The sequence below is a fragment of the Sphaeramia orbicularis genome, chromosome 21, assembly GCF_902148855.1.
Source record: "Sphaeramia orbicularis chromosome 21, fSphaOr1.1, whole genome shotgun sequence".
In the NCBI taxonomy this organism is placed as follows: Eukaryota; Metazoa; Chordata; class Actinopteri; order Kurtiformes; family Apogonidae; genus Sphaeramia; species Sphaeramia orbicularis.
The window spans coordinates 33,724,007-33,736,460 of record NC_043977.1 but is presented as its reverse complement, the minus strand read 5'-3'; the positions used below and the strand labels follow the sequence as shown (position 1 = coordinate 33,736,460).

The following is a 12,454-nucleotide window of genomic DNA, read 5'->3' as shown; positions in this document are numbered from 1 at the left end:
ACTTGGTCTTGTTTCTGTTGCACCACACCCCCCACCTCCCAAAAAAAGAGACCACCCTCGCCCGTGCTAAAGGACGCAGTCTTGCAGTTACAAACACTTTGACTTTTCTCGGTAAGGAGAGGGACTACTCTACAGACTTTGGTATATTTGTGTGAATATTTGAGCAGGTTTTGTGGGTACCTGTCTAAAAAAAAAAAAAAAAAAAAAAAACTTCAGCAGGGGGAGCGCACATCTCTGCCCCCGTGGTGCCTTCATTCCTTCATCCAACCATTGCGCACAAGCCTGGGGTGACTGTAAGTAACGCGTTTTATCCAAATTATGACTAATAATTAACTAAAATCTTGAAAAAATAGAACTTAAATGTTCAATTTTATGTAGATGAGTCACATCGGTGCAGGAAACAGACTAAATGACAGTTAATTCAGACACTGATCAGGCAGGTAAAGTGTGCGTATTCGTGCGTATCCAGTGAGTGTTCACTTTGGGAGTGTTGGTGTGCGTCAGGTCGGGCAGTCATGCTGTAAAAGTGCTTCTACAACGAAACCAGCGGCGTGGGAATGAAGCTGAAAGTCTGCGTGAGTGGGACCATGCAGGGACAACAACACACTACTGTACTGAAGAGTCTAAGGTATGAGCAGATGTCATTGCAGAGCACCGCCACATGGTTTATGGATCAATATCTGAGCTCTATTGATGGATGGATGTGACTTTCATTCACTACAGGCTGCTGCTCCTGTACCTCTCCATCGCCATCCTCATCTCCGGAGCGCACGCAGTAAGTCCCCTGTCCCACCTGTTACTCATTTCTACACACAGGCTTTCACTTTCACACTACAGCCTGTTTACAATTAGAGCAAAAATGAACCCGATTGTGTTTGCAGGTTTAGTTTGTGTTTGTGCGCCTCGGAGCTTCTCGCCAGGCACATGCAGCCTTCTGGGCGCTGACAGTGGGAGGGTCTGCTGTGGGGAGTTTCTGCAGGAGGAGGGTTTTTGGCTTTGCATGCTGGTAAATAGCAGCAAAACTCAAAACAGTTTCTGTAGGAGTGACTCATGTTGCAAGTTTACTGCTTGGAATTAGGACATCAAATTGTTTTGCTGTTGTAAAACAAATAAATGAAAATTGGGAAAACATATGGTGTTATGTTGGATTGTGCTCTGGCTGGCACGGACTGAGGAGGGGTGGGGTCATGTCCCCTGAGGCTGGATGATAAAACTTTGGTTACAATTTTCTCATGGTATATTAAAATGTGGTTTGCTAAACTCTCACACGCATATTTTTAATGAGACAGGTGTATGGTGTTCCATTGAGTTAGTTTGTCTTTGGTTCAGACTGAAAAAAAAGCATCTTGTCAAATTTTGGATGGATTGCTTTAAAAGTTTCTACAAATATTCTTGTTCCTCAGAAGGGAAATCCTTAAACCTTTAAGCCTAAACTCACAAACAATGGATTGCGCCACTAAAGAGCCATAAATTGTGCATTTGAGGATGCAATCTGTTCCATTCTAAGGAACTATTCACAAAAGACTTTGCAAAATGATACAGTAGAGCCAACACACTCATAAAGTTTTACACCTGTGTATCTGAGCTGCACAGCTAGTTGTAGTGTTTCAGGCTCTACACCACATTTGAGCACAGACTGATCCATAATGAAAACTGGAAAAGCACTCAGAGAGCGCAGACCTCCACCAAGGCAGATCAGTGCTGCCCAGTGTACCCCGATCACCACCAAAATGTAATCATTTGTTCCTTGTGCCAGTATCAACATTTCCTGAAATTTTTATCCAAATCCGTCCTTAACTTTTTGAGTGAACCCTCAAATTGCTCCTAGCAACCAACCCCCTGATGTCTGGAGATTTTAGGTTTGATATTATTAAATATTAACTCCAAGACTTTGAGAAGGAATGACAAACAGAGGATTAGTAGTGAGTTTGCACACTTTCTGCAGACATTCATTTTACTGGTAATAGTGCATTAAAGAGTAATATAGATTTGGTATTTGTTAAATAGTGTTATGTGTGTCTTGCAAGTCTGAAGAGTCTGCTAAATCATGCTGTTTTGTTAATGAGATCCAATCACTTTGTCGTGCTTACCTTCCAAATATCCAACATAAATGTGTTGTGTTTATGTTCCATAGTTAAAGAATAAAATCTGATTTTGTAGCTTTATTTTTCACATATGAAATCCCCAAATCAAGGTCCATGTTTTATTTCATTGTTCATATTTAGGTTAATCTGATACTAGATTGTAGTAATGTGAGCTCAATGAAGAACTTTGCCTGCCCAACATATCTGTGTCCTGCTGTGATCATTATGTGGGATGTGTATCCACATACTTTACATTGACGGGTTTGTATAAGTGCATGTGTCAAGTCAGTGAGTGACCTTATCCATTAGAATATACCTGTAGTGTACGCTGTCTGGCTAAAAACAGAGTTCCACATGGATCTGACTAACTATACAGGTAAAGGTAAAGACACTTCCACTGAATATTTACTACAGTGATCAACATGTTCGATCTTTAACTCTGATGCAGTGAGTATCTTGTCATTTTATTCACAACCATCAGTTTGATAGAGAACATAAAGACTGGACTGTGTTTCAGTGGAAAAGGTCATGTGGTCTGATGAGTCCAGACTGACCCTGTTCCAGGGTGATGGGCACAAAAGTTAGAAGAGAGGCAGATGAAGTGATTACCAATCATGCCAAGTGCCTATAGTACAAGCCTATGGGGGCAGTGTTGTGATCTGCAGTTGCTTGACTTGGTCAGGTCTAGGTTCACAACCTTATGAGTCCAGATCAGCTGAACCTGAACATACTGAATGACCAGCTCTGGACATCAGTAGATTTTTATATTCCCTGCTGACACAGATATATTCTAAAATGATAATACCAAGATTCATCAGGATCAGATTAAGAAAGACTGGTTCAGGGAGGATGAGACATGATTTTCACACATGGATTGACCTCCACAGAGTCCAGACCTGAACCGCAGTGAGAATCTTATCATAGATGCAACATTTTTTTTTGTCCAACTCTGGATGGAAATGAACGTTTCGTTATGAATGCATCCCATAATCAAATTTAAAAGCAGTCCAATTAAATATTGTGTCTGCCTTTTTTTGTCCTATAGGCTGTTTATACTTCTGTGGCAGTGTCTTTTTTACTGAGCTGGTATCGCTGTCCCAGCCTTTCATATCCTCCAACTTTGAGTTTTTTCAAGTTGACCTTTTTATTAGTTTGTGAAACCAACTTTCTGTTGAAAACTTCATCTTCTCTTGTTCACTGTGGAACTGTGGCTCATTTTAAATCCCTCTGGTTCTTCTTCTTGTTTAATTAAAGGCAATGGCTACTGCCACAGTACCTCGGCACGAAATATTGGTTTGTCTATTGCCACAGAACCAATCAAATGTTAGCATTTGTACTGTGACAATAAACAGTAATGACATTTTGTTGCCACAGAGCCAATCATGGATTCTCTTCCATGAACTAATTAGCCTCTTGTTGCCACAGTACTGTGGTGATATATGGCGTATACACACAGCAACAAAATTCTGTCAATCTGCAAAAGTTTAATATCATTTTGGTGTTTTGTCCACATGACACCGGCATCGTCAGTACCCTGGCGAATGAGTCCCAGAGCGGAAAAATCTCACAGCACTGCCCTGGTGTTGCCGTATTTATAGGCAATGATCACACCATAGCACCACATGACCAGAAGAAGAAAACCCCGGACTTAACCTAATGCACATGCTCTCTGCATTCTTCTATGATTTTAGTGTATCCTGCGGCTCTGTCTGTGTTTGGGTACAGCGCCACATATAGGTGTGGTATACGTATTACACCATTTTAACCCAGTTCTGTTTCCGCCTGGACGCAGATATTTCTTGAAACTATACGTGTATGGATGCACAACTTTTAGAATCCGCAAAAGAAAAATACCATGATCATTGTTGCCTGGACGTAGGCTCCGGTAACTGTTACATTAGCTTTTCCCTGCTTTTAACCAGTCTACACACAGTATAACAAAGGCACTGCTTGGCTCTGTGGTAACAGACAAATGAGAAAGTTAGTCCCACAGTATGGTGGCAATAGACACTTCATTAATTTAAATGGCCTGACATAAGTGGTTAAAACCATTCTACAAAGTATTTCCAAACTTGAGGTAAACTCAACCACAGATCAGTTTGATAAACTGATAAATTTAAGTATGACAGAACAATTACCGATACTTTGGGAGGAAAATAATGATCTAGCCTTTAAGCCTACTCCTCGCTGTCACAATCTTGCTCAGTCATAGTTTTTGCTTTTTGATTCTGGTTTGTAAAAGGAATGGTGCATCAACATGGGTTGTTGCATGATTGCCACATACAGATTTATTTAATTTGTGGTGCTTGTGGGGGGCACAGCTAAGTGGGTTTGGCCAAATGGAAAAACTCCACCCGCAGCAGGTTTTTCACGATGGAAATGTAGGGTGTTTGGTTGCAGAGCAGTGATGCGCTGCTTTCCTTCCACTTGGATGGTGTGGTCCAAAAAGTTGGTCAACTTTTTCCTCGAGCCTTTTGTTTTCTGTCTGAGGCCGACAGGTCATTAGTGCCGTAATCACATAGTCTTTATTTAGGGAATGGCATCTTTAAAGTGTCAACACAGAGAAGTAAAGTCAACTAGTCTGTACAACCCCTAGTCTGAACACAGAACTCCAACAGTATGCTAGTCCAGCACCCAGGTTTGGATTTTACTGTCTCATGTTGGCCTCAAAGTGTGTTTTTTTACTGACCCTGATAAGAACCCATACAAACTGTAATGACTTTCTCACTTTTTATTCTCCCCCTCTCTCAAGAACAACTTGTGTTTCATGGCCTACTTAATTTTTCCTTTTTATCAAATCCACTTTTATAAGCTCAAACCATGTGTGCACCATGTTTGTGTTTGTTTTTGAGTTTGTAACATGTGAGTGTAATTTGCTTCTCTGTTTGCTACAGCTTGTACAGGACATCAGATGTTTCTTGCTTTCTGTAAGGTATTTAATATCATACTCAAGGCAATCAGATGAAGGGTTATTTTCTTGGTCTGATGAAAAGGCTCCCTTGTGTATGTCCTTTATAAAATTTGGTCAGGGCTCGATTAAAAGCTTGTGACATGGCTGAAGTCCTCTGTCTATTGTTCAGCTTTGCTGCAAGGCGGTGAAATGAGGAGACAGCAGGTCTAAATTTAGTCTGACAACATCTTTGTGCTCTGAAAGTAACCATCAAATGAAAAAAACACCTTACATGAGTTAGTTTTAGTAAAATAAATATACATTTTAATTCTACTGTGGAGAGGAAGCCCTGTCTGCCTTTGTTAATAACTTTCAGTCTGTTCAGATAACAGAAGTGGCAGATTAATAGGTCAGTTTCCATAGTTATGAGCTGCTGGTGATGTTTAAGTTAAAGAGATGATTTTATTTTTACAAAAGGTGCGGAAAGCTGTAACCAATCATACATCACTCTATGATGTTTTCCAGAAGATGAATCTCAATATGTTTCTGTTTCATATTGAATCCAAATCTGACTCATGGGACTGTTTCAGTTCTTTGAAACAGACCTCAGCCCCTGTGTCCTACAAATGTTTCCCACCATCTGTTTGCATGTGATCTTTTACATGTGGAATTCCCCGTAGAAAATCAGAAATACCATTCTCAAAGTTTTTGTAATCAGATGTAATTTGTAATGATCAATTTTCTGTTTTTGCCTACTGTTGTAAATAAATAGGACTATTTGAGGTAACAATTTCAGCATATTGAGTTGCAACAGCTCTTTCTCTGATGCCACATTACTGAGTCTCTGGAATGTTTCGACAGTACATCAGTGGAACCTATTTTGTAAGGATTTCCTGCTCTAGATCTAACACTGAGGTGGGGTGGCTCTCAGTGGGAAAATGAATCCCCTGCTTTCTTGAGAGCAAAAGCTTGATTCTGTGGATGAATGTGAACCACTTTCCCACACACACATAACCCATGCACACAAATACCATTATCAGTGACCGCTAGCGAAGGAAGGAAGGCTCTTGAGACAGTAACGATAACAGGATGTTTCGTATAGGACGCTTTCAGAGGGTTTGATTCTCGTGTGTTTGAAAATATATTTCAAGATGTGTTTGGGGCAATGATGCTGATAGCGGATGTGGGAGTTGTGACTTCAGAGGGGGGAGATTTTTGGCCTCGGATTCTTACAGTACCTGGAAGCGTAGCAGCAGCGTCTGCTTTAGCAATTATCTCTAAGTGGAGGATTGTGATGAATGTTGTTTCTGCATGTGACTTTTTGGCACAGAATTCCATTGCAACCACGCAGTCAAACTAAATCAAACTCAGCATGTTTCAAATATCCATAGGAGAATAGGAAAATGATGCAAATGATGGAAAAGCAGCTCACATTAGTTACACAGCCGCCTGACTCATGTGGGAGCTTGAAAGCATAAACCTGCATCTAAATGTGAATGCTTGATGTGCAGAGGGGTCACCCACTGGAAAGCCGACACGTGACTGACCTCTCAAGTGTGATTGCTTTATGGAGGAGGAAGACGTGTGTCCGGGGCAATGGGAAGATGTCTGCTCATGATAAGGGTAGAAAAATGACCCGCACATCCCCTGCCAAAATAGTGGCTGTGATATAGAGAGTGCCTGGGTTCAACAATTAGGGGAAGAGCCCATTGTGTTGTGCTGCAGGAAACCACAGCCTTGGATGAGAGGCTCATGTGTGGGGCTTCCCTATCACTGCTGTGTGTAGGTATGGATGCAAATAAAAAAGAAACAAGTTTCCACTGAGGTGTTGTCTCTCAAAACCAGACCTTTCTGACCTTCTCATCATGTAAAGTTTTTGTGGATGGAAAGGCGTTTGTGTTCAGATGTAAATGATTGTACATTATGTGTATCTTATTGTTGGCTTAGGTATTGTTTTCTCAGGAAAAGCTTTTTTCTTTTGTTAACCATAGTCTCTACGGTTCGCCATTGTGACAGTAATAAAGGCCTGGTGAGCTTGGCTCTTTGCCGTCATTGGTGCAGAGACTCCCTTTTAAAGTGCATGTGTGAAACACATTAAACAAAGTAGCCGTGTTTCCATTAGTGTATGGAAGCATTGCATTGTAAATGGTTCTTTCTCGATGCAATTTTATTCTCACTTTCAGTGGTTTGTGCCTTTTTCAAATAAGAGTTAAAGCCCTTAAAACTTTTCAGTGTAATAATATTTTTTGTCACTGGTCAAAAATACATACTTTTCAGTATATTATGACTAAAGGTCTGAGAGGAAACAAGTATCCTCCACTTCTTCTTTACCCTACAGGCTAAAGAAAATAAATCCCTACAAGGTTTTGTAGATCATAGTGGTTATCAGAGTTTGCAGTACAGATCACTGTTGAGACTCCATAAAATGTGTTTCAACTGCTTTCTTTTTCATTGCAGCAAGAAGCAGTGTCAGCTCAGTTATCCTCATATTTGTCTTTTTTTTGGAACAAGAGGAGATAGCTGCAGAAAGAAAGGGTGGATATCCATGTTCTAGTAGTATTCTCCTGGACCTGGTAATTCCTAGAAGATAGAAGAAACAATTTTCTAAATAAGTTCTGATGTAGTGAACTTTAAACTCATATGGCTGATCAGCTGTTGACAGTTCTGTTAGATAAAGAAGAGGCTAATCCTGCGATGCATAAAAGAATGACAGCAACATGTGGACAGATGAGGAAGATCAAATTATTCCTTCATGTCCTCTATGAAAGAAGCATCCTCCACAGTCACTTGGTTTATGGCTTCTTCTCTGCATATTACAGCCATGCATACGCCTTTTGATAATACCATAAAACAGTCGTCCGAAATGCATTTGAAGTTCTCCTTATGTTCACTTGACCATTATACGGAAGCAAGGCTAGATATGAGCAGTGCATTAGTGAGTCAATTCTATAGGGGATTTGTTTCAAAGGTACAACAGGGGATACTTGTAAAGATTTGTGGCTCCACATTAACAGGATATGTGCAGTTGTGCCTAATTTGCTTTTTCACACGTGTGGAGATTATGGTCTGTGTTTATCTGTGGTCTCAGTGAACTTCGATTTTATGGGACACATCCTGAGGTCAGAATTGTGTGAAAAGAAAATAGATTATCCAGAGAAGCTCTCTAAACAGGAAAAGGAAACGGGGTGGAGTTAAATATGTCAGAGTTTCTTTACAATCCCTGCAGTGCCCCACATAGTTGGACTATTCCAGGAGTACTTACCGTGTTGTGTTTTCATGGTGTGAACTCTGAGTTGTGTCATTGATAGAGCTGATATAAAAGCTCAAGGTGTTGTCTTGAATTTTTGAGCACTAGTTGTATGAGTCATTTTTCTTCAATCAAATACAAATTCTGTAATTGTTATAGTTGTGATTGAAAAGTCTTTGTCTCTATATTTTACTTGTAAAACAGTCTGTCAGTGTTGACCTCATTTCTGAACATGCTGTAGATCCACGTTCACTGCATTCAGTCACATATTATTTTCTAAACTTTCAATATGTGAATCTGGAATCCATCAAATCAAAATCAAAGAAGGAGGTCACACTGGTGTCTGCTTGTTTAACCCATAAAGACCCAAATATCAACCAGTGACCAAAAGCATCTATTGATGTAAAATGTTTAATAAGTTTAGATCCGTTAATTCTATCAATACATGTAAATCATTAGTGTAAAATGCAGGTTGTTTCATCTTTTCATGGTCATCAGATATGACCCATTTGGATGCTCAGAGGCTCCATAGTTGCAGTGGAAACATCGTCATCTTCTACAACCTTGATTCACCAGTAAAACCCCTGGAGTTGGATCAATGACAGTGGATGGAATCACTTGGTTTATGTTCATTTAATGATAGATTTGACAGAAAAAGTTACTTATTCTTCTGTTTTCTCTGTTTTGATATAATAACCCTCAACTTTAATCTGAGCTTTTATGAACATATACACGATCAGTGAATTATTCATTCCTTCATTCATTATCTGAACCCGCTTTATCCTCACTAGGGTCACGGGGGTCGCTTGGAACCTATCCCAGCTACTTATGGGCGAAGGCGGGGTATACCCTGGACATTTTGCCAGTTCATCACAGGGCTATCAGTGAATTAATTATAGGAAAATACCTGGTTTATGTTCAGCTAATGATAGATTTTACTGAAAAAGTTCATTTTTCTTCAGTTTTCTCAGTTTTTGGTATAACAATCCTCAAATTACGGTGGCCCAGAGGTGCAACAGGCCAAAAAATTATCCACTAGACGAAAAAAATTATCTACTACAAGAAAAAAAAAAGAGAACAGCCTAAAAAAATTATCCACTAGATGAAAAAAATTATCTACTACAAGAAAAAAAAGAGAACAGCCTAAAAAAATTATCCACGAGATGAAAAAAATTATCTACAAGAAAAAAAAAAGAGAACAGCCTAAAAAAATTATCCACGAGATGAAAAAAATTATCTACAAGAAAAAAAAAAAAAGAGTAAAACAGCCCAAAAAATTATCCACTATAAGGAAAAAAAAAGAGAACAGCCTAAAAAAATTATCCACTAGACAAAAAAATTATCTACTGCAAGAAAAAAAGAGAACAGCCTAAAAAAATTATCCCCTATAAGAAAAAAAAGAGAACAGCCCAAAAAAAATTATCCACTAGATGAAAAAAAAAGAGAACAGGCAAAAAAAAATTATCTACTAGCCCAAAAACTTATTCACTATAAGAAAAAAAAAAAAGAACAGGTGAAAAAAATTATCTACTATGAGAAAAAAAAAGAGAGCAGCCCAAAAAAATATCCACTATAAGAAAAAAAAAACATCATCCACCTTTTCAATTACGGGGGCGCTGTTTACCCGAAAGGTGCCTTGCTTTAAAATTAAGACCACCACAAAAAATAAAAGGATAGGCTGAAAAATTTTAAGGCTTTCGGCTAATGTGGCTAATGCTAAGGAAGTACCCCACCGGAAGTGGAGGTCGTGCGCTAAAAAATAAAGTTATTTTAAAATATAGATATTTCCATTAATATAGTTTGCAAAGCAGTTAAATGATTAAATACGGTTCCAGTGTCTGCTCAAGGTTAGGCATGGGCGTTAAATGGTTAAGGTTAGGGTTAGGGTATGGTTGGGGTTAGTTTTCAGTGGTAAATGGCCCTTATGTGCACTGTGTGAAGGTTCGTTGCTAAGCTAATGCTAACGCGAAAAGTTGACGGCAACTTTGTGAACTACCAGTGCGAGTAAACAATTGTGTGATTACGGTGTTGAATTGTTCAACTGCCTGACATTCAATATCATTTTGATGAATATTCGCTACAAGAAGTTCTAAAATTATTTTATTTTGAGAGGAGGAGAAGAGGAGCTTCCTGTGGAGCTCCGCTATCATGGCATCGCCCATTTGTTGAGAGACAGCAAGTGCATATTGCGGCACCGACACCTGGTGCCGTGGCACCTCGGCTGGTGCCGCGAGGTACCGTGGCACCTCGGCTGGTGCGGCACCACGGTTGATGCCGCGAGATGCCGTGGCACCTCGGCTGGTGCCGCGACGTACCGCGGTACCACGGCTCGGTGCCAGGTACCCCAGCACGGCACCGCGTACCATGGCTCGGTACCACAGCTCAGCTCGTTGCCAGGTGCCGAGGCACTGCGGTACCACGGCACACATCTTTATCTCCACAAAATGTCCTTCTTGATCTAGTGTTAGTAAAGACACTCCGTTTGAGTTGAGGAGGAGAGGTCTACCTGCAAACAAATGGGCAATGCCATGATAGTGGAGCTCCACAGGAAGCTCCTCTTCTCCTCCTCTCAAGATAAAATAACACAAAGTTGCCGTCAACTTTTCGCGTTAGCATTAGCTTAGCAACGAACCTTCACACAGTGCACACAAGGGCCATTTACCACTGAAAACTAACCCCAACCATACCCTAACCCTAACCTTAACCATTTAACGCCCATGCCTAACCTTGAGCAGACACTGGAACCGTATTTAATCATTTAACTGCTTTGCAAACTATATTAATGGAAATATCTATATTTTAAAATAACTTTATTTTTTAGCGCACGACCTCCACTTCCGGTGGGGTACTTCCTTAGCATTAGCCACATTAGCCGAAAGCCTTAAAATTTTTCAGCCTATCCTTTTATTTTTTGTGGTGGCCTTAATTTTAAAGCAAGACACCTTTCGGGTAAACAGCGCCCCCGTAATTGAAAAGGTGGATGATGTTTTTTTTTTTTTCTTATAGTGGATATTTTTTTGGGCTGCTCTCTTTTTTTTTCTCATAGTAGATAATTTTTTTCACCTGTTCTTTTTTTTTCTTATAGTGAATAATTTTTTGGGCCAGTAGATAATTTTTTTTGCCTGTTCTCTTTTTTTTTCTTTTAGTGGATAATTTTTTTGGCTGGTCTCTTTTTTTTCTTATAGGGGATTTTTTTTTTCATCTAGTGGATGATTTATTTTAGGCTGTTCTCTTTTTTTTTCTTACAGTGGATAATTTTTTTTGGGCTGTTCTCTTTTTTTTTCTTGTAGTAGATAATTTTTTTCATCTAGTGGATAATTTTTTTTGGGCTGTTCTCTTTTTTTTTCTTGTAGTAGATAATTTTTTTCATCTAGTGGATAATTTTTTTAGGCTGTTCTCTTTTTTTTTCTTATATTGGATAATTTTTTTGGGCTGTTCTCTTTTTTTTCTTGTAGTAGATAATTTTTTTCATCTAGTGGATAATTTTTTTAGGCTGTTCTCTTTTTTTTTCTTATATTGGATAATTTTTTTGGGCTGTTCTCTTTTTTTTCTTGTAGTAGATAATTTTTTTCATCTAGTGGATAATTTTTTTAGGCTGTTCTCTTTTTTTTTTCCTTGTAGTAGATAATTTCTTTCGTCTAGTGGATAATTTTTTGGCCTGTTGCACCTCTGGGCCACCGTATCAAATGTAGTCTCAGCGTGATAATTAAAGTCCATGAAAATGAAATGAAATATCGGAAAATACCTGATTTTCACCAAAAAAGTGCAAAATAGAGAGAATAATGTTATAGTAAATGAAGATTAATCACTTAAGAAAGGTTAAATAGAGAGAAAAATTAATTTGGGAACTGCCACAAAAGTAGCACTGGGTCTTTATGGGTTAACGTATACAGATGCATATATTCTGCTGTAGCTCATAAACAGAGTCTGTTCATAAAAAGGAAGAAAATGAGGGCATGAAAGAAGTAGGAATACCAGTAGCTTGATGCCATGGATAATCACTGTTCATGCTTCATTTTCATTCCCAGTCATGTGTGACAGCGTGCAGTCCCAGACCACATGGACCACTACCTTGGTGTAATATACATCCTCTTCATAAAGATTCGCAGAATGGGTTTTTCACATATCATTCATTCTTAGTTGAGTGCTTGCATTTGGAGAGCAACTTAAAGGTTTCTAAGCCACGGTGGAGAACTGCATCAGGCTTGGACATTGCTGTTTGGCGTTGTGGTG

The 12,454-nt window shown here is 39.2% G+C and overlaps 1 protein-coding gene across 2 annotated transcripts in view; it reads left to right on the top strand.

The window, feature by feature from the left end:
* Positions 1-5: 5 nt before the first annotated feature.
* The window catches only part of col4a2 (collagen, type IV, alpha 2), a 97,733-nt gene continuing 85,284 nt past the window's right edge, over positions 6-12,454 (top strand). For both annotated transcript variants that reach the window (XM_030124478.1, XM_030124479.1), the window contains exons 1-3: positions 6-293; positions 505-628; positions 724-775. In XM_030124478.1, coding sequence (XP_029980338.1) covers positions 558-628; positions 724-775 — 123 coding nt within the window. In that variant the 5' untranslated portion in view covers positions 6-293; positions 505-557. The remainder of the gene's footprint in view (positions 294-504; positions 629-723; positions 776-12,454) is intronic.